The sequence below is a fragment of the Electrona antarctica genome, assembly GCF_951216825.1.
Source record: "Electrona antarctica genome assembly, chromosome: 12".
NCBI lineage: Eukaryota > Metazoa > Chordata > Actinopteri > Myctophiformes > Myctophidae > Electrona > Electrona antarctica.
In genome coordinates, this window is record NC_136793.1 from 12,167,241 (window position 1) to 12,192,371 (window position 25,131).

The 25,131-nt window shown below is 45.1% G+C and overlaps 1 protein-coding gene across 1 annotated transcript in view; it reads right to left on the reverse strand.

The window, feature by feature from the left end:
- The window catches only part of LOC306934135 (tight junction protein 2-like), a 72,920-nt gene that overhangs the window by 24,418 nt on the left and 23,371 nt on the right, over positions 1–25,131 (reverse strand). Inside the window, exons 2-8 of the mRNA XM_079516621.1 lie at positions 14,438–14,491; positions 6,437–6,561; positions 5,395–5,497; positions 3,161–3,557; positions 2,714–2,860; positions 2,186–2,289; positions 939–1,092 (exon numbers count right to left, since the gene is read on the reverse strand). Coding sequence (XP_079372747.1) covers positions 939–1,092; positions 2,186–2,289; positions 2,714–2,860; positions 3,161–3,557; positions 5,395–5,497; positions 6,437–6,561; positions 14,438–14,491 — 1,084 coding nt within the window. The remainder of the gene's footprint in view (positions 1–938; positions 1,093–2,185; positions 2,290–2,713; positions 2,861–3,160; positions 3,558–5,394; positions 5,498–6,436; positions 6,562–14,437; positions 14,492–25,131) is intronic.

Consider the following 25,131-nt stretch of genomic DNA (forward strand, 5'->3'; position numbering starts at 1 on the left):
GGATTAGGGTTGGGAACCGGATCCAACACTGAGGAAGCTGAACCATCATATCTGGAACCGTTTTCCAGAACCAGGTTTAAATCACACTGCCATGGCTGATATGTGGACTTCACGTCTGCTACAATTTAAATTTGTTCTCAAAACCTTTTTTTAAAGAGGGAACCGAGGGAAATAATTAGAACCGGAATCTATATAAAATCCTACAGGATCTCCAACCCTAGTTATGCTGTGAGCCTTTAGATTGATTTTATTTTTATTGCATTGATTTTTTTCCAACGTGGGACGCCAGGTTGAAAGTGGTTCATAATGGCATACAGTTGCTGCTACGCAGCTGCGGGTCGACATGTGACACTGCGGGGGTTTCAGCATTTATTTTTAACCCCTTAAATGCCTTTAGTTTAACCTCATTCGGATGTGGGTCTAAATAAGATTCATGGCTGTTGGTGGTCTTGGAATGTTGAAATAATGCCACTGGATACACCAAGTAACATAACAGTTACCCACTTTGAAGATCAAAACTCAAAAACAAAAACAAAATGTGAAATCATACTGTGTAACCATTTAAAAGTTATTTTTGATATATATACTTTCACTGGTATGTTTTTCCACAATAACCATTCCGTTTATTGACAACTTATCCAAACACAATTTTTTGTTGCGAGTGTCTACCTCCGACACTATTTATTTATGTATTTAAAAATGTAATAAATAAAGACTGATGTATCCGATGTATAAAAAAAATTGTGCCTAAGACTTAGAGAAGTTGTCAAAAAGTAAATGTACGTGAAACGCTTATTGTGCATTTCCACCAGTGAAAGTTTATACCAACAACAACTTTAGTTCAATTGTAAAAAAAAAAGGTGACAGTATGACTTTAAGCACCGCACGTACAGTACGTGAGGCGAGCTGGCGGTGCGGTGCGTTGGCGTGCCACTCACCTTCGGGCTCAGAGTCGGAGTCGGCGAGGGGCGGGATGCGGACCAGGATCTGACGGCGGTCCCTCTGGACCACCAGCTGCAGCTTGCCCCGGGACCGCTCGATCAGCTTGCCGGCGTCACTCAGGGACAGGTTCTCTGTCACCGTCCCGTTGATCTGACACACACACACACACACACACACACACACACACACACACCACACGCCACACACACACACACACACACACACACACACACACACACACACACACACACACACACACACACACACACACACACACACACACACACATGCACATGCATGGATTAATAACCGGAGGCAGACTGTCTTCTAAATCGCGTAACGGGTTTCAGAAAAAAACTAAAAACAAAACGTACATTTCTATATTATCGTGTTGTCGTTCTCAAAGGAAACCCAAACTGATATGTATATTAGCCACTGACCGCCATCTTAAAATAAATTGTTCCAGGGACCTCCCAGAGTTAAAGCGTATTCGTATTCGTTTCGCACAAATCTACGATTTTTCTAAAATATGTTTTTTTACAGCCATACAACCAACCAGTTGCAGACTGATAAAGTCAGCCATACCAGCCCTGACAAAAAATGTAATTTTGTATTCTAAAACAAAATGCCCAGATGCCAGAGGCTTAACCTTTGCTTTTATGAAATATCTAAGATCATTAGGATTTTCTGGAAGATTGAACATGCATTCAATTGCTAATTTGACCACTTCAAATACTCTTAATCCTAAAATAACAAATAACCGGAAATAGGTTACAAGCTTACAACACGTCACAGCGTGACATGTAAGCTTGTCGATAGCCTATTTTCGGTGCATGGCATGCTTCCATAGAAGAAGACATACCGACATATATGGAATCCAAATGACAGAAATTCGTTTTGACGTGTGCCCAGCTAAGTGTCCATTTAGTGTCAATTTAACAGAAGTTGGCCCGGGCAGCTGGCGTAGCCGTCTGGGCACTTTGGCTGGTAATCCAGTCTGGCAGTGTGCCGTGGGTTCGACTCCCGATCCCGACGGCCTTTACTGCGTGTCACCCCCCCATCTCTCTCCCCATTTCATGTCAGCCTACTGTATACCTATCCCTCTATGAAAATAAAGGCGAAAGCCACAAAAAATATCTTTAAAAAAATGTTTTTACAGAAGCGTGCGACAAAAGGTCGTTGAACAACTTAAACCCTAAGAATCCCTGTTCTGGTGTGAGTGGACATTTGTTTTGGCACACACCTTTAGAATGATGTCCCCCTCCTGCAGGTTGCCATCCTTGGAGGCCAGACCGGTGCTGGTCATCTCCTTGATGAAGATCTGGCTGCCCAGGCGGAGACCGTACTCTACCAGGAGAACAATACAGTGGTGCAAGAAGTACCGACATCCGTTACTTCAAGTCAAAGTAGCAATGTCGTTATGTAGAAATAACTCTTGTTAAAATGACAGTGACAATTTCAGGACTTTTAAGACCTTTTTAATACCTAAAAAGAAAGAAAGAAAAAACAAACAAACAAAAAAACAAACTACACGATAAAAACTGGTCAAACATTGGCCAAATTGTCAAATAATATATATCCTCTGTGGAACCGACTCAATCGAGTCAAACAAAATGTAATGCCTCAACTCCAGAAAAGGTTGAGAACCACTGCTTTTAAAAGTCATTATGAATGACCTTATTTTTTTATTAAAAAAAGTAATACAAGATCTAAAGGATTATCCTTACGTGTTTTTCTCTCTATCCGAGTATAAATGAGACAAGACGTGTACCTTCGTTGGGTCTGTTCTTGACCAGCAGGATGTTGACAGGTTTGTCCAGAGGCTCCAGCCTGGAAGGGTCTGGAGACGGTGTGGTCCCCTGCAGCTGCTCCCTGCTCTTGGCTCTGGAAATATACCTCCCTCCTCCTCCTCCTCCTCCTCCTCCTGCGTGGAAAAATGTGGAGAAAGACACACACATTGTGAGTTTGTAGAGTGGGTATCTTTTGCTACTTTTGAAGTTTTGAAAGTATAAAATGGCATTGTCAGCCACGTCTTTGTACGCTTTAAGTATCTGTCAAATCTGTCCTGTGTGCAGTTAATTTTGTTCACAATGCTTAAAAAGCATTTAATTGACGTGTTCCAATGTAAAAAAACACAACAAAAATCATTAATCGGCAATAACTCGTACGACAATTAATCGTCAACTAAAATGTCATGGCGGTGAACGACGGCACCCACCTCCTCCTCCTCCTCCTCCTCCACGCTCGGACTCCGCCCTGTCTTTGCTGCGGCCCCGGCTGCGGTAGCGCGGCGCGCGGTCGGGGCTGGGGTCCTCCTTAGGCTCCCGGCCCCGGCTCCCCCCCTGGCTCCTGGGGGCGTGTCTCTCCGGGCTGGGGGAGGCTCTGCCGCCGCCTCCTCCTCCTCCTCTCTCCTGGCTCCTCCCACCACCTCCTCTGTACTCGGGTTTCAGGTAGACCTTGTCGTCGGGGGTGGTGTTTCGGCCGATGGTGTCGTGGTGCCAGCCGTTGTCGCGGTCGGTGTCGTAGTACTGGGTGGTGGAGGGGGGGTAGTCGAGGCTCTGGCCCCCCGGGGATGACGGCTGTTTCTGGGTCACCTTGCACGGACGCTTCACCGTCTAGACGAGGCGGCGGAGGAGGAGAGCGGGAATAGCGACGTTAGAGACGAATTGGTACACATTTTCACCAGGGCATTTTCTAAACTTTCCCACAATACATTTAACCCATTTCTAGGCCCATCACGTGGCACAACAATGCTCTTGCTTCAGAGTGCTACTGTCACGGGGCAGCCCGTGCCCTATACACTAAAGAGGAACAAACACTACTACACAGCTGCTTCCATTTAACAGCAAGCCGGCTTGGAGGACTGTGTGACTGGACATTAGTGTTGCATGTTGTTCTTATTTTATTTGTACAAACATGAATTATAAAAGGACACAAAGATGGTGCATGGTTTTTGAGTGGTGTAAACCACTCCTACAACTGGCTTTTGTGTGCAGAAAAAAGTGAGCATGGTTGCTATGTTCAAAATAATTTCTGACGTAATTAAATCACACCCGGGTGAACTGGATGACCGTAGCAACCATGCTCATTTTCTCTGCACAAAAAAAGCCAGTTGTGAAATCACATCCGGGTGTGATTTCATTACGTCAGATCAGAGCTGATCAGGCTATATAATACCTTACCTTATATAATATATCGGACAAAAACTCCAGCTGAATCAACTTCATGGTCACAATTCACCCGGGTGTGATTTCATTACGTCAGACATTACGTCAGACCACAGCTGATCATGCTATATAAAACCTTACACCACTCAGTTCACACTGGTGTGGTTTTTAACATAATTTGGGTTGATTGGGAATTGTGTTTAATGATTGTGTGGCACCTGGCTCTCCTGCAGTACTGGTGATCCCCTTGATTGAGTGGGGGAAGGTACCAAGTGCTATAGAGCAGGAGGGGTGTCTGTCTTATGTGTCAAGAGCTCTTGTGTTATATGTCCTCATGTGACTAATGTGGCGCCTGAAATGTCTTCGTGTATTTGGAATAAGTTTAGTAAAACTATATATAATTGTGTAAATCAACTCATGGGCCATAGTTTGCCTTATTTGAGTTAAGTGGTTACCAATTAGTTCTGTGTCTTGGTATGGTCTCACCTAGTATAAAAGGGAGGCTGCAGGATGCCGAGGTTCAGTAGTGGCTTGGGCAACAAGCAGGTAACAACCAGGGAGAGCTGCCAGGGGTCCATTTTTGGAAGGGTTTATAGCCTAATACAGTTTCTCACGTTCTGGGTTTTTGTTTCCTAATTTGCTTTCAAGCTAAGTTCCATCTGTCTTTTTTGTGAGTTTAGTCTTTAGTGTTTTTTTGTCTGTTAGGCCTTCCACTGTAAATACTGCTGCATCGGGGAAGAATAAAACACTCTAAATGGTATTGCTGGATTCTGTCACTTTTTGGAGCCTTGGTCACTCGGCCAACTTTACAGCTACTATGACTGAAAGGTTAGGGTTAAAGCCAATACATTCCAACGTCTGTAAAAAAAAAAAAAGAACTCCGGTTCGCACAGGCTTTCTGAACTAGTTCGGAGAGTCAGTATTTCTGGAAACGTGTTCTGAGGAAAAGATCTGAGACTGACCAGATTCCTAAGTCATAAGTTATAATCAATGTCAATTTGTATAGTTATATCACCTCATACAAAAAAGAACACCTTTATATAGGACATGTGTTTCTACTGTCTACAGTCTACACACATTGTTAGCTTGTAGATCTATTACTTTTGTCGCAACATCAAATTTGATTGACTGTAAGATACTGCACCACATGTAATAGATACTGTAAAATAGCCTCTTTATAGCAATATAAAAACAACTCACTAGTTTTCGGCTGTGAGCTTGCAAATGTTCCCCCACAGTAGGGACGCTAGTGTTCAAGTGGTGAGAGAGACAGCATCATACTCACTATCTTGGCCGCTTTGCCACACTTGCGCAGCGACTGAACAGCGAATGAATGAGGCACATTTTCCATGGAGATGGAGTTGACCAGAACAACACGATCCTTCTCACTGAAAGACAATAAACAGTACACAGCAACCATTACAATACAGTACACACTACACAGTGACAATTACTAATGACTGTCTAAGGACTACAAACCCCACCCCCACCCCAAAGACTAAATACAGTAGACAGCAAAGCATTACTAATCACAGCCAGGATTACAAATCATTGATGAAGTCAGAAATGTGTGCAGTAATGGAGGTATTGCTGTATATACTGTATTGATTAAAGTGTACTAAAGAGTAGCAGCTTGTGTGGCAAAACCAAACACATTGCATTGAAGCGATCTCGACATCCAGTCATTTCTTGGTGGACCAATTTGACTAAAGCTGTACACGTTTTTCCCCTTTTTTACTTTTTTTAACTGTATGTATGATAATTTCTTGCATAGATTTGTACGTCTTGAAATGTTCTGATGAATTGAAAATGGAGGACTCTGATGTAAACAAGTCTTAGTGCTTGTTCTGGTTATATCCTCGTAGCAGTCTTTGTATTGGCCTTAACTGTATCCATTCTACAAACTGTCGATCACGTTTTCAATCAATCAATGGAATTATATTCAGAAGACTATGACTAACTACATCAAAATCTGCTGTAAAATGCAGTGGTTTTCAACCAGTGGTTTTAACAGTGGTTTTTGAGGTTTCAGGTGGTCCCGATTATAAATCTTTAACTCTTGAGGGTGTACACTCTCAAGAGTTAAATTATTGTTAAACGTTTAGGGAATGTAGATTTTTTCCCATCAATACTGCATGGAATTGTGGACAAAATCTTATCCAAGGACAACAAAATGTTCAAAGTTGTGTGTCCGAGAGGCTAAATGTCATCAAACGGTGATCCGTGGCTCAAATGCCCAAAGAATAATGGGCCTTCATACAAAAAGGGTTAAAAACCACCGATTCAATGCCCGGGCCGAACGGCGGCGGATGGTCTCAGTAACTCACAACAGCAGTCCGTCGGCGGGTCCGCCCTGCAGCACGTCCGACACGATGATGGACGTCTCGCCGCTGTCCACGTTGGGGTTGTCCCGCCCTCCCGAGACGGCGATGCCGAAGCCCATCTTTGAGTCCTACAGAGGGACACCATAGACCTTTAATGATGCCATACTGAGTCCTACAGAGGGACACCATAGACCTGTAATGATGCCATACTGAGTCCTACAGAGGGACACCATAGACCTTTATTGATGCCATACTGAGTCCTACAGAGGGACACCATAGACCTTTATTGATGCCATACTGAGTCCTACAGAGGGACACCATAGACCTTTATTGATGCCATACTGAGTCCTACAGAGGGACACCATAGACCTTTATTGATGCCATACTGAGTCCTACAGAGGGACACCATAGACCTTTATTGATGCCATACTGAGTCCTACAGAGGGACACCATAGACCTTTATTGATGCCATACTGAGTCCTACAGAGGGACACCATAGACCTTTATTGATGCCATACTGAGTCCTACAGAGGGACACCATAGACCTTTATTGATGCCATACTGAGTCCTACAGAGGGACACCATAGACCTTTATTGATGCCATACTGAGTCCTACAGAGGGACACCATAGACCTTTATTGATGCCATACTGAGTCCTACAGAGGGACACCATAGACCTTTATTGATGCCATACTGAGTCCTACAGAGGGACACCATAGACCTTTATTGATGCCATACTGAGTCCTACAGAGGGACACCATAGACCTTTATTGATGCCATACTGAGTCCTACAGAGGGACACCATAGACCTTTAATGATGCCATACTGAGTCCTACAGAGAGACACCATAGACCTTTATTGATGCCATACGGAGTCCTACAGAAGGACACCATAGACCATTTTACGTCATAGTGTCTGAGCAAATTGGCTTGGTGTCTATTTTCGTCCAAACATTAAATTCCCATTGACGATGAATGGAGAGTTTTACGTCATATTGTGTGAGCAAATAGACATAGGGCTATATCTTGCACCACCCCTTACCCCTAAACATATTTGCCTTTTATAATATTTTTGAAACACATTTTTAAACAGTTCAACTAGTAGTTCGACTACATGGACACGTTGTGAGCTTGTAGATCGGCTAGTTGAACGATTTTAAAAGTTTTTTTCAAAATTGTAAAAAAAAAAAAAGGCAAATAATAATAATATGGTTCCAGATAGGGCCCATAGTGTCTATGTTAAGTCATGATGATGTACGATGATAAGAGCGCGCGCCTCACTTCACGTGGGTGTGGTTTTTAAGGGGCGCTAGCCCCTTCTATAAACAGAATCAGAATACTTTATTGCCATGACATGTAAACATGTTAGGAATTTGGTTTGGTGGACAGCAGAGTGCAGTTACAACATTAGGACAAGTGCAAAACAGGACAAGACAGTGCAAAGAATAGTGAATAAAATAAAGTGCAGAGAGTTCAAGTGATCAGTTCAGAGCACAAGTCAGTCCATTCCACTCTGAGTGGGGGTGGAGTGAGGATAAAGGGGGGGTCAGGGGGGGACACCAGCAGCGTTGAGGAGCCGGATAACCGTGGGGAAAAAGCTGTTTGAATATCGGGCCTTCATAGTCTTTAGGGACCGCAACCTCCTGCCTGAGGGAAGCGGGGCAAAAAGACTGTGGCCTGGGTGTGCAGGGTCAGCCATGATCTTCCTGGCCCTCCTCGAAGCCCTACTCCTAAACAGGGCCTCAAGGGGGGGCAAAGGGCAGCCAATCACCCTCTCTGCTGATCGTATGACCCGCTGCAGCTTGGCCTTGTCCTTGGCCGCTGCAGCGGGAAACCAAACAGTGATGGCGAGGGTGATGATGGACTCTATGATGGCAGTATAGAAGTTAACCAGCAAGGTCCTTGGGAGGTGGAATTTCCTCAGCTGTCTCAGAAAAAACAGTCTCTTCTGGGCCTTTTTTGTGAGGGTGTCAATGTTGGGCCCCCACTTCAGGTCCCGAGAGACTGTCACCCCGAGGAAGCGGCATGACTCCACTGTGGCGACTGGAGTGCCTCCCAATATGATGGGAGGGGGAGGGGCCGGGGTCCTCCTGAAGTCCACGATCAGCTCCACCGTCTTGAGAGCATTTAGCTCAAGGTTGTTTCCGGTGCACCAGGTCAGCAGCAAGTCGATCTCGCTTCTGTAGGCAGACTCATCCTCCCTGGAGATGAGCCCTACCAGGGTGGTGTCGTCTGCAAACTTAAGAAGTTTGACCGACTGGTGGCTGGAGGTGCAGCAGTTGGTGTAGAGGGAAAACAGAAGGGGAGACAGGACACAGCCCTGGGGGGAGCCGGTGCTGATGGTCCTCAGCTCGGAGATGGACTTCCCGATCTTCACCCGCTGAGTCCTGTTGGACAGGAAGTCTGTGATCCACCTGCAGGTGTAGTCAGGCACCTGCAGCGCAGAGAGGCCACTCTCCAGTATGGGAGGCAAGATGGTGTTGAACGCCGAGCTGAAGTCCACGAACAGAATCCTAGCATAGGTCCCCGCAGTGTCCAGATGTTCCAGGACGTAGTGAAGAGCCATGTTGATCGCGTCGTCCACGGACCGGTTGGCTCTATATGCAAACTGCAGAGGGTCTAGGAGAGGGTCTGTGATGTCCTTCAGGTGGGCAAGGACGAGGCGTTCAAAGACCTTCATGACTAGGTCAGGGCGACGGGTCTGTAGTCATTCAGGCCTGTGATCCTGGGCTTTTTGGGGACAGGGATGATGGTGGAGGCTTTGAAACAGGCTGGTACCTGACAGCGCTCCAGTGAGGTGTTGAAGATGTGACTGAACACAGGGGACAGCTGGTCAGCACAGAACTTCAAGATGGAGGGTGAGACAGCGTCCGGTCCGGCCGCCTTCCGGGGGTTCTGTCTCTTAAACAGGCGGTTCACCTCTCTCTCTGAGACAGAGAGGTATGGGCGGGCAGAGGAAGAGGGGGGTGGTGAGTGTGGTTGGAGATGGGGAGGAGGGGGAGGGGGGGAGGTGGGCGCAGTAGCAGAGGGGGCAGACTGTTTTTCGAATCTGCAGTAAAACGTGTTCAGCTCATTGGCAAGGAGAGTGTTGTCCGTGGTCTGAGGGGGTTTCGGTTTATAGTTTGTTATTTGTTTAAGGCCCTTCCAGACAGAGGCAGCGTTTCCATCTGAGAGTTGTTGTTTCAGTTTCTCAGAGTAACGATGTTTCTCCTTCTTAACAGCTGCCTCAAACTTGTACCTGGCCTCTCTAAACCTGATCTTGTCTCCCCTCCGCCGGGCATCCTCCTTCTCCAGCCTCAGCCTTCTGAGCTGGGCGGTGAACCAGGGTTTATCGTTGTTGTAACTGACCCTGGTCCGAGTTGGAACACAAACTTCCTCACAGTAGCTGACGAATGACAATACAGTGTCAGTGTACGCATCCAAGTTGTTTCCAGCCTCAGCCCCCGCCCACTCCACATACCCCTCGTCGCAGCCAGCCCGCTCCAACCAGGCGCTGGTTCTCTCCTTAGCCTCGCTGTTCCATGTTCTGTATGACTTCACCACAGGCTTTGACAGTTTAAGTCTCTGCCTGTAGGATGGGATCAGGTGGACAATGTCGTGGTCAGATTTGCCCAGTGCGGCTCGGGGAACCGCGTGGTAGGCGTTCCTGATGGTACAGTAGCAGTGGTCTAGTGTCCTCTCTCCTCGAGTGGGACATTTGACTTGCTGCCGATATTTGGGGAGAGCCCGACTCAGATTTGCCTTGTTAAAGTCCCCCAACACGACCACAGCACTGTCCGGGTATATGCGTTCAACATCCATTATCTGCTCGGCAAGTGCGCTCTGTGCCTCTTCGACAACAGCATCGGGTGGAATGTACACGCACGCAAGGATAAAAGAGCTGAACTCGCGGGGTGAGTAAAACGGGCGACAGTTAATGATAATGAGTTCTAGAGCATTTGAGCAGTGTTGTTGAATCACTGTCACGTCAGTACACCAGGACTCGTTTACGAAAAAACATACCCCTCCACCGCAGGCTTTGCCGGACTGACGTGTGTCCCTGTCAGCTCGGTACAGCTGAAAACCCTCCAGTTGTACTGCGGCGTCTGGGACATCCTCGGACAGCCAGGTCTCTGTGATGGCGTAAACTGCTGATGAATGGTAATCCTTGCTTTTCGCTACCAGGTACCGGAGTTCGTCCATTTTATTGCATAAAGAGTTCACGTTGGCTAGAAATATTCCTGGGAGTGGAGTGCGGGAGCTGCGTCTTCTTAGTCTGGTGAGAGCCCCAGCTCTCTTCCCCCGCTGTCGTCTGACCCACCTCACAGCCTGGGTAAAGACTGCAGTTCCTCTGATCAGAATATCCAGCACATCCGTAGATCGGGTGAGAAAGTTAGGAAAAATGTCCCTGGGGGTTGAATCCCTAAGACATAAAAGTTCTTCTCTTGCATAAGAGATGCCACAGAACACTGGACAGACAAACACAACAAACAACAACACTCCACAACACCACAGCTGCCATGGACGGCGCCATCTTGGATTCGGCGTCATCTGCATCTGGCGCAGGGACAGCCAAAGGGGCGCATGGACACTGGGCTCCATGATCAGCTTTTGTCCCCACACGTCTCAAGATTTGCCATTGACCACGGTAAGAGAATTCCGGTCAAATGTCCGCTAAATGTTGTCCCCGCCCGTCTCAAGTTTTGCCATTGACGATGAACGGAGAAATGAGAAATAGAGGGTATGCGCATGCATAAAGTGAGCAAAGTGAGTTTAACGTCGAATAAGATTTCGAGACAGACTTTTCTGCTTGGATGTTTGGGCTGTCAACTTGTCAAGGCCAGAAAGTAGTTTTTTGCCACTCAGTAGATGTGCCCGCATAACTTCCAGTTATGATGATGTTGTCACATACCTTCTATACAAAAAGCAGGGTAAACAGTCACGTAAGTGAAGTGCAGAGAGAACAATGCAGTGAATCATAGAAACTAGGAAGCCAGGTAAACAATGAACCTAGCATCTGTCTAACTCTAAACAATATGCTGTCTAAATAACATTGTGTACATTTGTGGTAAAATAATAATGTGCAGAGAAAAAGACAGAGACCAACCAGATGCTCACGGGAGATTACAAACGTCTTGAAAGTATACAGTGTGTAGGAGAGGAAAATATGGAGGAGAGGAAGTGAAATTTTTTTGAAACATGTTTTGACACAGTGTTCACCAGGGCAAGAATTGATAACCATGGTAAATGGTTACTACAGAATGTTTGTCCATGGTTATTATTTGGTAACATCACGTGAAATAGTGTCGTCTAGATAGACACTATTTAATGGTTTTGTATGTTGTCGTTGCTCCGGTTCTTGCCCTGGTGAAGACCGTGAACATGGTATATATCTATGGAATAAACTTTGTTTTATGAATAGAGGAGAGCCGAGTGCTGCTGAGATACAAAAGAGGTGATGACAGCACATCATGACTTCAGTCCTTGTGGTGATGAGGTGCTCAAAGTTTAAAACTAGTTTATAATGAAGAGGGGTCCCATCGGGACAGGCTTCAAGCACACCCTTGAGCAAGGATAGAATGAAAAACCTTTATTAATAATAACATTGTTTATATTATTAATAATTTTAGGTTTTTATCTACCCATGCTCTATCCAGGCTTCAAGCACACAGAGTGTGCTTGAAGCCTGTCCCGATGGGACCCCTCTTCAAACTTGGTTTTAAATTTAACTTCCTCTCCTCCACATTTCTTTGTGTTCGGATGTCGTTTTCTTTTCTTAAAAAAAAAAGTGCTAGGGGGTGAAGTGGAGTCTGAAGAGCTGAGCGATAGAGGGTGAGGTCTTCAAACTACGGCAGTTATTTTATTCCACAGTTTCGGAGCCAGGAGGGAGAAGAGAGTGGGACGTATGGAGCGCTCGGCTGTCCAGGGTGTTTTAGGGAACGCCAATACAGCATTCCCGTGTTAGCTGATCTAAGTGAGTGGGAAGGGCTGGTGGGGTCGGATCGTGTCTTACGGGGGTGGCATGCTTTTGGTAGCAGTAGCGTGAGCGAGCGTCCGGAGTGCGGACATTCTCAACATGGGCACGGCCGAGGTGTGAGTGACAGCCTCGTAAATAAGCAAGTTGGGGTCCAGCTAGAGTTCCGCTGCTTCGGGAGGATCAAAGCCAGCAGATACACCCGACAGTAGACACGCCATGCCCGTCTCTGGCAGCTTTCTGTAAACGCTCTATACCAGTAGTAGGCAGCAGGTGGCCTGGGGGCTAGAATATTATGGCCTGACAAATCATTTCCAATAGCTGACTGACAGTCCAGGTAGTAAGAATATGGACAGCAATAGCGTTGAATTGATGAAACAGAGTAGGACGAACAATAGTTATTTGTTTTCACTGTCAACTTTCCTCTTGAGACTTTTGGATGAAAAATCTCTCTCAAGCTGTGTTTTAGATGCCTTTTATGATACATTGTTTCTCTCCATTCTAAGAGACCTTGAACCGTGACACAAAAGAGCTCTTGTTCCAAAAGGAGCATGACAGATAAAATGTTTTTTTTAAACTTTTTGATGGACTGAATATCCTCTAAATGCCACATGCAAGGAGGAGGCCTGCAGTGTACATGTATTAACTTTTATAACAATATAGTTATTATTATTGTATATAAGGTTCCAGCTCCAAAATTAGAAATGGATTCATTGTGTTCTCCTAGGCTCTGGAAGAGCTTGCCCCTTTATATTCGATCTGCCCCATCCATTCATGTTTTTAAGTCTCACCTTAAGACTCATCTTTTCTCCCTGGCTTTCAATCCCTCTCGAGTCCGTTTTGCTTTATCTTAGCTCTTTTTTTGTTTTGCTTATTTGTTTTGCTTATTTTAACCTCATGCTTATATTTTTGTCAACATTTCTGATTGTGTTTTTCTCGTTTACATTCTGTGTTCTCCTGCCTGTCTATGTTTTGCCACTGATTTGATTTGATTTGTTCTGGCCCACCACCTACTGTCTTTGAAAGAGTTTGGCCCAAGACCCCTGGTTTATACTTGGTCTATACATTCTAGGTAAGAAATAGCCCATGTAGTTGTTCAAACTTGAAATTATAGTTGTTCAAACTTGATTCATTTCACATCTACTCAACTGGCAAGTTTAAAACTGTATGAATATTCAGAACTTCTTGTTGTTGTTTTTTTTGTCTGCCCGCTCTCTTCTTTTTCTCCTTCTGAAATGTACACTCTGAAGCGATATTGCCCTTTGCCCCTGTTAAGTGTTGACTTGATGCCATAATGTAGTCCTGAAGAAAGCAAGGATGTTACAGAGACACTGGAGATGGAGTCACTTGGAGGGGGGAGGGAGGGAAGAGGGGTGAAAAAAAAATCCTGGGAACTGCACTTGTGTCCTATGTATGCATAGAAATGCTGTTATTGTAATGCTTTTTCCAAATAAAATAAATATTATTAAAAAAAAAGAAAAGAAAAAGAATATTCAGAACTTCTATACAAGTTGTCCAGTGTCTGTCCATCTCAAATAGTGTGGAATGTGAATGCCTAATCCAGGCCTACATCAGAGCACGACGTGCTTCTGGTCGACTGTGGAGTGGACTCACCCACTGTAGCAAAGATGTTTAATTTAGAAAGATACACCAACATGGTACAGTACACAAATCCTACAAGTGGCCTCCTAAATTAGAGTGTGTTGGGACAGAGAAAGGTTGATAATAGTACATTTTCTCCTGATTTGTCTCTCAAAAAAAAAAGTATGAAAATTTGGGGAATATGGTGTAGCTTGTGACGATCGGTTCCAATATGTAGTTCCGTAACCATGGAGCTAAAGAATGATTCAGAAGCCGTGTTCACGATCCCTCTTCCAACTCCAATCTGCCTCCAGTCTCCTAAAAAGGCGTCCCTTGTCCGCCCACTTCACACAGATACAAGAAGTACAGCAAAGCGGAGATGGCATGTCTTGCTATTTCCGTCTTGGCCTGTAGTGACAGTGTGGTCTGTCTAGTGTGACAGTGTGACAGACAGTGTGACAGTGGACTCACCCTCTGCAGTGTGACAGTGTACTGTTCCCACACCGTCTCTTCCATTCCTGAGCTCTGAAACGACACACAACACCAGCAGCTTAGTCAACATGATCATTGTTATGATTTATGCTCGACTCAGTGGCGAAACACTCATCTACGTAAGCATATTATTGATATATCCATGATATGATGACAGTCTCCACTACTGTATCAGAGAGACCGACTGTACTGTATGTGCGCAATGATATGAGATGCATGCTCTGTTCCTGTTCGTCCTGTCCTTATCCTCGTTTCCATATCTGCCAGGCACGTCGTATATCCGGCGTTCACACTCTGTGCGTGTCTAATAAACTAGAATATATGTGCAATGCGGCCTGGTTGGTGTAGACATAATTTATGTTCTCCGCGCATGTGACTCTGCTGATCCCCTTTGGTTTAGACGGGAGACTCACGAGGGACCACTCAGGTGGACAACCACAATCACAACAATCATCTGCTTTTAACCCATTTTGACCTGAGATCAGATTCTAAAAATGTCTTCTACATCCTGACAGTTTTCTGAAAAAGCTATGTTTCTATGTCAGTGGTTCTTCGACTTTTCAAAAATAGCAGACCTACAAGCTCGTAGCAGATCTGAGCTTGTAGATCTGCTATTTTTAAATAGCTAAAGCATAACATAATGCTAATACCAAAAGGGGTTCCCGCCCAAAATGGGTTTAAGGTTTCAAGGTACATTTCTACATTAAAAGGGGGGGGGGGGGGGGAGCGATATGTCTGTTAAAATATGTGTTAAATAGCCTCTATATTCTCATGGTAATCATTGCTAGAGTGTTTGTTCAGTAAGAGGGGTCTTACCCATCTCTTAACAGAAAATACATTTTCAGGACAAGTGAAATTGGAAGTTAGACAATGTGGAACTACAACACTACAACAATGAAGCACATACACACACTGACAGGTATGCATATTATGTAGACACACGTGTGCACATGCATACACACAGGTAATCAGGTATGGATATGATGTAGGCGCACGCACGCGCACACACACACACACAGGTATGCATATGTAGACATAGGCAAGTGCACACACAGGTATGCATACTATGTAGACATAGGCACACGTATGCATACTACTACAGTATGTGTACACACACACACACACACACACACACACACACACACACACACACACACACACACACACACACACACACACACACACACACACACACACACACACACACACACACACACACACACACACACACACACACACACACACACACACACACACACACACACACACACACACACACACACACACACACGCAGCAGTAAACAGCTTGTTGTGGTGATAAAATCTTGTGTTTAAGAGGGAACTCAATGTTGTTTGACCAGTTCCAAGATTCCAAGGTGTGTGTGTGTGCGCGCGCGACACATGAGGCTCACACACTCACAGGTATGCATATTATGTAGACAGGAGGGAAGGGGGGGGGGGGGGGGTGTTCACATGCACATGCTCATATATCGCTGCTGTTGAATTAAGAATGTCTAATGGATCCGATGTAGTTATTATTTGGTCATGAGCTGCTGTGCTTGTTGACCCATTCTGACCTGAGATCAGATTCAAAAAATGTCTTCTACATCCTGACAGTTTTCTGAAAAAGCTATGTTTCTATGTCGGTCGTTCTTCGATTTGCAGGTTTATTCTTTCTTGTACATTTTCTTTTATCAATTACACACCCCATGAAGCCTTGAATTCATGGAGATTTGTTGTAGTTTTGGTCGCATTGCTGAGCCAATAATCTGATGAGTGGGTCATCGGTCAATAGACTTCACTTAATGGGCTCTATGCATAGTTGCATACACACCATTTTGGAAAGAACTTGGGCCCCTTCCCTACTTCACTACACTGTGTGTGTGTGTGTGTGTGTGTGTGTGTCGTTCCATTTACAAAAAAATAAAAGATACGAGCTCCAAGTATTAAATCTGCAATTTTCTGCTAATGTGAATCCCCCCCAGATTGTGGATGTCGGGGTGCAAGTAGTTAACAAAAGTGACATGTTAAGAAGAGTTTTGAGCATATTTTACGATCGTTTAATCGCAATTATTTCGCCCACAGTAATTACCATACGGTCCATTCCCTACGGGGAGGAAAAGTGGAGCCAGAAGAGGTTGAATGGAATGCATTGAGGTCAATGAGAGCCGGCCGGACCAGCTTAACGATAAACAATATGTCGCTGCTGTCGGGCAGAAACCTCTTTAATATCCTCCATATACATACAGTATTATAACTTTGTGTTTCGTAAATGAATGCCCTGCTTGATCATTGAACAAATGAACTCCCCCTCTTTGTAAAACTCTCCCCCTCTATCCCTATTTTTAAATCCCGTTTTAAAACACTTTTTTATTCCCAAGCTTTTACCCCAGAGTGAGATATTTAATTTTTTTGTTTTTGTTTTACTGTTTGTTTTGTTTTGGTTTTCTCCACCCTGTTGTATATTTGTATCTCTATAATATGTTTTTGACGATTTTGTGCACTTTTATTTGTGTTTTTTGTTATGTTATGTAAAGCACTTTGGTCAACTCTGTTTTTAAATGTGCTCTATAAATAAAGTTGGATTGGATTGGATTGGATCATTCATACTACTATTACTACAGCGTCACACACAAGCATAAAGCAGCAGATCCAGGAGACGCTCAAAATGTGGTGGGAAGCACGACGTGTTTTGAATCCTGAAACGTAACAAGTGAATATAAAACGGTGTATCGTCGTTGCAGTCGGGGGGAAAAATATCCATATTTCAGTTGTTTTTTGGGGTCACAGAAAAGTAGCTGAGCTTGTAGATCGACTATTTTCATTTTCTGTGAACGTGAACGTTGCCAAGTGTGTCTGTGAGTATTAATAAATATAGAATCAATGAAAGGTATTTAACCCATTTTGGGCGGGAACCCCATTTGGTGTTAGCATTATGATATGCTTTAGCTATTGAAAAATAGCAGATCTAAAAGCTCGTAGCGCGCCACTCGGTGGCGCGCTACGAGCTTGTAGGTCTGCTATTTTTGAAAAATCGAAGAACGACTGACATAGAAACATAGCCTTTTCAGAAAACTGTCAGGATGTAGAAGACATTTTTTTAATCGGATCTCAGGTCAAAATGGGTCAACAAGCACAGCAGCTCGTGACCAAATAATAACTACATCGGATCCATTAGACATTCTTAATTCAACAGCAGCGATATATGATTGAGAACGTGAGAATGTGCATGTGAACACAACCCCCCCCCTTCCCTCCTGTCTACATAATATGCATACCTGTGAGTGTGTGAGCCTCATGTGTGACACACACACACACACACACACACACACACACACACACACACACACACACACACACACACACACACACACACACACACACACACACACACACACACACACACACACACACACACACACACACACACACACACACACACACACACACACACACACACACACACACACACACACACGAGGAGTGACCCAAAAACAGCCTCTCCTTGGCACCGCTACAGTGCTGCCTCTCCAGAGGTCTGTTTGTCATGTCACGTGTCTGTCAGGCATGCTTCCACTGTGAGATTGAACCGCATCAATTTACAATTTAGCAGACGCTCTTAAATTTAATCCAGAGCGACGTACATTAAGCAAGAACAAAACATGGTGATACATCATACAGTTGGAGGCCATCGATATTGTCCTTTTCTTTTTGCTGAGGTTTGCGTGATCTGCGCAAAAGGACAGTTAACCCATTTTGGGCGGGAACCCCTTTTGGTGTTTTAAACATTATGTTATAATTTAGCTATTGAAAAATAGCAGATCTACAAGCTCATAGCGCGCGGATTTAGAAGGATTTTTTTAAATGTTGAGGTCAGGCCCAAATGGGTCAAATGAAAAGGGACAATATCGGTGGCACCCAACTGTACATAGAGTTGTGCCGATACCGATACCGATATCGGGTACTCTGGCCGATACCACCCTCAAGTACTTGTACTCGGTACTCGGTACCGGCCCCGAGTACTAAAACATCCAATTGACACTAGGCTGAACAAATGCAACGGGAGCATGTCGCCAAAAATAGCCAATCTACAAGCTTAAATGACAACTGACAAGTGTAGATCGGAGATCCCGATCTGCATCTATCTATAATAAAAAGGGGGTCAAATAAGTGATTACTCAACAAAAAATAAAAAAGTACTCGTATCGGTACTCGGGATCGGCGAGCCACGGTGAAATAGCATAGCCTATTAGCCTCTGTCGAGGTCAAAACAGTAGTCGTGTAATACTGTACAGTATGTACGGATTTTGGGGTTTTCTAGGCGCCGCCCGCGTGTATGTACAGAATTGCAATTCCGAGCTATTTCGGCGTATTTCTGTGAGATGGGGTAAAGGAGGATAAAGGAGAACTGGCCTTGGCTCGAAACGTTGTCAATAAATAACCTCAGAGCAGATGAGGTTATTATTATCTTGTACATTTTCTTTTATCAATTACACACCCCATGAAGCTTTGAATTCATGGAGATTTGTTTCAGTTTTGGTCGCATTGCTGAGCCAATAATCTGATGAGTGGGTCATCGGTCAATAGACTTAACTTAATGGGCTCTATGCATAGTTGCATACACACCATTTTGGAAAGAACTTGGGGCAATTTACAATTTAGGCATTTAGCAGACGCTCTTAATCCAGAGCGACTTACATTAAGCAAGAACAAAAAGCCTTCACAGGTGTTACTGTACCACTGATACTAATGAAGGCTCCGTTCCATCCTGGTCAAACAGAGTCAGAGTGCTGCAATTGTGCGTGTTGGCTCACTGGAAACACTCTGCTACACCACTGGGTCTCAAAGTGTCCTTGGGTGGGTTCCAAATGGCCCCGTATGGGTCTGTGTACAAAATTAGTTTTGCTATAAATGTAGTGTACAAATGAGTGTACAGATGGAACCAAATGGACCCGTTCTATTTGTACACTCAAGAGTTACGGGGGTCCTTGAAATTAAAAGGTTTGAGAACCACTGCACACTAAATGGAACAGAGCCTTAATTAGTATATCAGACAGTTTGAGCCTTTTTATTCAACACGGTGCAAGCAATAAAATTACAACGTTTCGAATCTTTCGATGTATCTGTCACATCTTCAGTTCATCTATAGCCTAACATGCAGATCTTAATTCACATTTGGATAACTCTTTCTTGGAGCCCTCCACGTGAAAAAATATGTATGAACCAATTATTGTGCCTGCCCCTGTATCATGTTTGTACTTAAGCCCTATTTTACACTTTCAAGCATTATAGAAACAAAACCATACAGTAGCAGATCTATACGGACTCACTTGTTTGCACACACACGCACACACTCACGCATGTACGCACGCACACACACACTCACGCATGTACGCACGCAGGCACGCACGTGCAGCATTGCAAGCTTGAGGATCTGCTACTTTTTATGCTTTTGTGTGACACAGTGGTATGATCAAGTAGGGCGTTAATAAAAAATAAATTAAAAAAAGCTAAAAAATATGGACATAAAGGGTTTATTTCTGCCCGACACCGCAACGATAATTACTGTATTGTCTTTATGTTGCTGTTTATGTGTTTCTATGTCAAATGAAATATACCTCTGGGACAAATAATGACGATTATCATCAACGCTATTAATGGATCCTTCTGTTCCATTGAATATCCAGACACGAGGCAGTCGGTCGGATCTATTCACTGACACTCAGCTCTTCCTGTCGAGCCACAGCGAGTGACAAGTGGCCAACAGGCCATGTGTGACACGCAGAGTGTTTCAAGTGGCGTGTGACGTGAACGCTATGTGACACACAGCTCCACAATAAACATCAGCTGATTCCTCTACGGCACACACTGCTTCACTTACACTAAAATCCTCTAGTGGCCGCCTCTGGTATCGCGGGCACGCACACGCACACGGCTGACTTACCATACAGTCATTATGTCATCTACTCTGCAAAGCTCACACGCACATACCTACACTATACTGGTGAGGACATTAACATTTTAGGATGACGACCAATTTTAACTGCAAGACTAGAGCCGAAAAATAGAAGATCTACAAGCTTGAAGACCGGCTATTTTTGGGCGAATGACTCTGGCACGCAACTAGTAGGTATATAATCATGTTGTAGTAGTTGTACTCTAATTCTAAACCCTGAAGCTGACTTCTAAATGTCTTATCCTAATCGGAATCCTTTTCTAATTGTAAAACGTCTCACTAAAAATATCTTTTCAACCATAAAATTAAATAAAATCTGGTGAGGACCAGCAAAATGGCTCTCACAACATCTCTCTGCAATTCTACTATACTTGATTACTTGTGAAGACATCTGGTCCTCACTAGGCGCACGCACGCATGCACGCAGGCACGCACGAATTACCCTAAAGTGTAGTACAGTCAGATGTGGCTCATATTGGCACAGGGCACACAGTGGGTCATCAATTCTGCCAAGGGCAGGCATGCACGCACACACCCCCCTCTTTTCCCTCTATCCCATATCTATTGCAGAATATTGCTCCCAGAAATGGAATGGTCCATGCTAACATAATGCACAGTGGCTGGCACAGGACAAATGGAATGGTCCATGCTGCTAACATAATGCACAGTGGCTGGCACAGGACAAACTGCTATTTTCAGAAACAAGTAGTACAGAGTACAGACTTCTGATAAATAATGCAATGTGTCAGCCCAAGCGAGTTACAACACCAAACACTAATCTACTATTACCTTGTGGGAGCAAACATGGAAAACGGCCTTGCAACATGGTTTACGGTAGACAAATACATGTCCTCATAACCAAAGCATGACCTCTTGCTAAAAACCCACGATAGAATGTCTTTTGGTAAAAACCAAAAAAGGTTTTTTGATAAAAAGATAAAGCTCTTAGTTCTGATAGTAATTCAGTCATTGCTGTAACAGGGGGGGGAGACACTTTACAGAGACACTTTACAGTTCTTTAGCAAACAGAAAATATACTGTATTTCCAGATTGGGATACCAATTGCATCCAATCAGGAGAGAGAAACCATTTATCAGCTACAATGTTATAGCATTCCAATTTAATTATATAAATTTTGTCTGCTCATTTTATTGGATTATCACTTCCAAATATGTTTTTTTGCTTGTTCGTTTTTTGTATACTGCATAAGTTATCTTTCCTGATTGGATCAATTGGCATCCTGAAATGAAAATGTATTTTCTGTTTACTAAAGAGGAGATACAGAGAGAGTTACTGAACGATCTGCAGTTATGACTTACTATCAGAATATAGAGCTATTTAACACGTATTTTACCATTATAATATATCACCTATACATCCCCTTTAACCCATTTTGACCTGAGATCAGATTCTAAAAATGTCTTCTACATCCTGACAGTTTTCTGAAAAAGCTATGATTCTATGTCAGTCGTTCTTCGATGTTTCAAAAATAGCTGACCTACAAGTTCATAGCGCGCCACTCGGTGGCGCGCTATGAGCTTGTAGATCTGCTATTTTTCAATAGCTAAAGCATAACATAATGCTAACACCAAAAGGGATTCCATCAGAATGGAGACATGCACAGAGAGGTCAGAGGTCAGCGGGTTTGGCAGCAGACGCGATCACAACCCGAGACAAGATTAGTATAGTTACCGATTGTAATACTATACAGTTGTGACACTGCTGCGGCTCGTTGTGAGCTTGTAGATCGGCACAACTAAATGTAAAATATAGGGAAAACTCTAACCTAACCTCTGTATGTCAAATAGCCCTAACAACCAACCAATTTCTCTTGTGATGAGTTGAGGACCAGGAAAAGCACATCTATTTCTCAAATTATACTATACTATAGTAATGCACGCATGCGCACACACACACGTCCCACCAGTGTGAGCATGGAAGAGCTTCGAGCAGATGAGTCGAGGTCCACCACCAGGCTTCCATGCAGATACTCTGCATCTAGTCCCAGTCCATGGAGCTGAACCCAGGCTCCATCACTGCCCGCTCCTCCTCCTCCTCCTCCTCCTCCTCCTCCATCCTCAAATGCGTCCACAGCAGTGGCGCCCGTGCCCTCGGCCCGCCAGTACCCGCCGACGCCGCACCACCCGGGGTAGCGTGCGGCGCCCGCACCACAGCAGTGGCTCTGCAGCCACCCCGGACTCATCGCGACTTTCCGCCTGAGCGCCGCGTCGACGCGCTTGCGGCGCTTCCTCATCTAGAGCGAGCGTTGGTGACCGCCGGCCAAAGAAAGAACAGCTCTACAAGCCAATTAACATCTAATTCAGTTCAAGTCTTTGTACACACTGGCAATTAGAAAATAGCTGATCTACAAGTTCACAGCTTGTGAGCTTGTAGATCAGCTATTTTCACAATATCTTGAAGAAATGTTAAAAATGTGGAATACCTCGTGCGATAGAGTGTAAAACAACAACAACAAAGACAAGCTAAGGTCTGCAACAGGTAGGCTGTGTGCCCACCAAAGTGATCTTTTTTCTCCACAGTTGAAAACCCAACGGGACCGTCCTAAACAAACCGCCTCCAAACGCCGCTCATCGCGGTGGCGAGCGGACGAAAACGCACAGACGAGGCTCCGAGAACAGAGCGGACGCAGCACGCTCAGCGTTGTCATGTCCATCTGACAGGAAAAAGAGTCTCGTCACTTCTTCCGAGGACATGGCAGCCCCTTAGGGCCCTGCGCGAGCGGCACCGCTGCGGCTACATGCCTCCTCTGTGCGCTGCATGCCATTCGGCCGGCGACAGAAGCTATAGCCTGACTCTCTCCCCTGCTATAGCAGTCCGAAGAAGTGACGGTTTTTCCTCCTCTTGTCCGTCTTGCCTGGACTCAAGACCGGCTGACCTCCGATCTGGAGGATTTAGAGCCATGGTGCGTGTGTAAACGGCGCGCCGGATTAGCATGCTAACCCCCAACGGAGGGAGACGACGACGAGGGAGAAGAGAGCGGGATGAACTAAAAATAACTCACTCACAGCTCCGACGACACCTCCTCCGCCACGGAGAGCCCTGATGGAGCGCACGGCGCTACGCCACCTCCTCCGCAGGCCAAAGGACATGACCCCCTCGTCCCCCTGCCACGGCCCCCACCCCCCGGGACCCGCAGGTTCAGAGTTAGGGCAAGGAAAATGAGAGACGTCTGCCCCTACACCACCTTCCCATTCTACTCATCCTCTCGTCTGTCAGTGCACACGTTCCTGCCGTTTCGCCTCTCTGTCTCTCTCTCACACACACACACACACACACACACACACACACACACACACACACACACACACACACACACACACACACACACACACACACACACACACACACACACACACACACACACACACACACACACACACACACACACACACACACACACACACACACAAGAGCTCGCTAGTTGGCTTCGTCAACTGTTATGCAATCCTCTCATCCATTGAGTGATGCTGTCCTACATTAATGCATGCGCGTGTGCGCGCACGCGAGCCACAAACCCATTCAACTAGTCATTGACGACCCACTGTAGGGGGCGTTATCGACGCGGCGCCACCGACACCGGCCGACCACTACGGCAGCCGCGGTTCTCAAAGTGGGGTGAGGGCGCCGGGGACCCCGCTGTGGTCCTCGAGGGGGCTTCCACGGGGTCCCCGGCAAAAAATCTACATCTGAATAGTTTGAAACGTTTCGGCACGCAGCTCAAAAGCTGCATGTTGTGAGCTTGTAGATCAGCTATTTTCAAAATATCTTGAAAAGGGAATAAAATTGAATATTTTTGAAACATTTTATTAACCACAAGCGCACGCACGAGCAAACACACAAACACGAGCAAACACACAAACACGTGCAAACACACAAACATACACAGACACACACAGACACACACACACACACACCTTCACACATCTGTTCCAGTGAGAGCTGGGAGGTGTCAGCTGCGCCCCGTTTCATGAAGCAGACAGACAGACAGACGGAGACAGACAGACAGACAGACAGACAGACAGAGACAGACAGACGGAGACAGAGAGACAGACAGACGGAGACAGACAGACGGAGACAGAGAGACAGACAGACGGAGACAGACAGAGAGAGCTTAGAGCCAAAGAAACTGAGACAGAAAAACACACATTGGGAGAGTCAGAATGACAGAGAGAGACAGCTTAGAGCCAGAGGGAATGAGACAGAGAGAGAGAGAGAGAGAGAGAGAGAGAGAGAGAGATTGACATCATAGGTTGGGATTGTAAAACAGGGTTTCTAATCTTTTCTATTAAGAAACATTCTAAAACAAACTGAGACACACTGAGATGACCATGATGATGCTGCTGCAGACCAGTGGCGGGCCCTGAATGCCTGCAGCAATAACTAAGGATTGTTTACAATATCCCACATATGCCATCGTTATAATGTCCAAATGGAGAATACTGTACATTTCCACCTGAAGAATGCTTACTATACTTTTACCCACGTCGAGACTATGTAGTGAACCACCGTCCAATCAATTGATCGCTGCTTAAGCAGCGGAATGATCCACACAGCTGACTCCTGCTGCTGTGCTCATTTCAAACTGCTGCCGGTGCTTCCGTCGTGCACTGTCCTAGTGTCCTGCCTCTGTCTTTGGTGGAAATACCACTTAGTTTAAAAGATGCCATGATTCGTCTTGTGCCGTATTAATATCCCT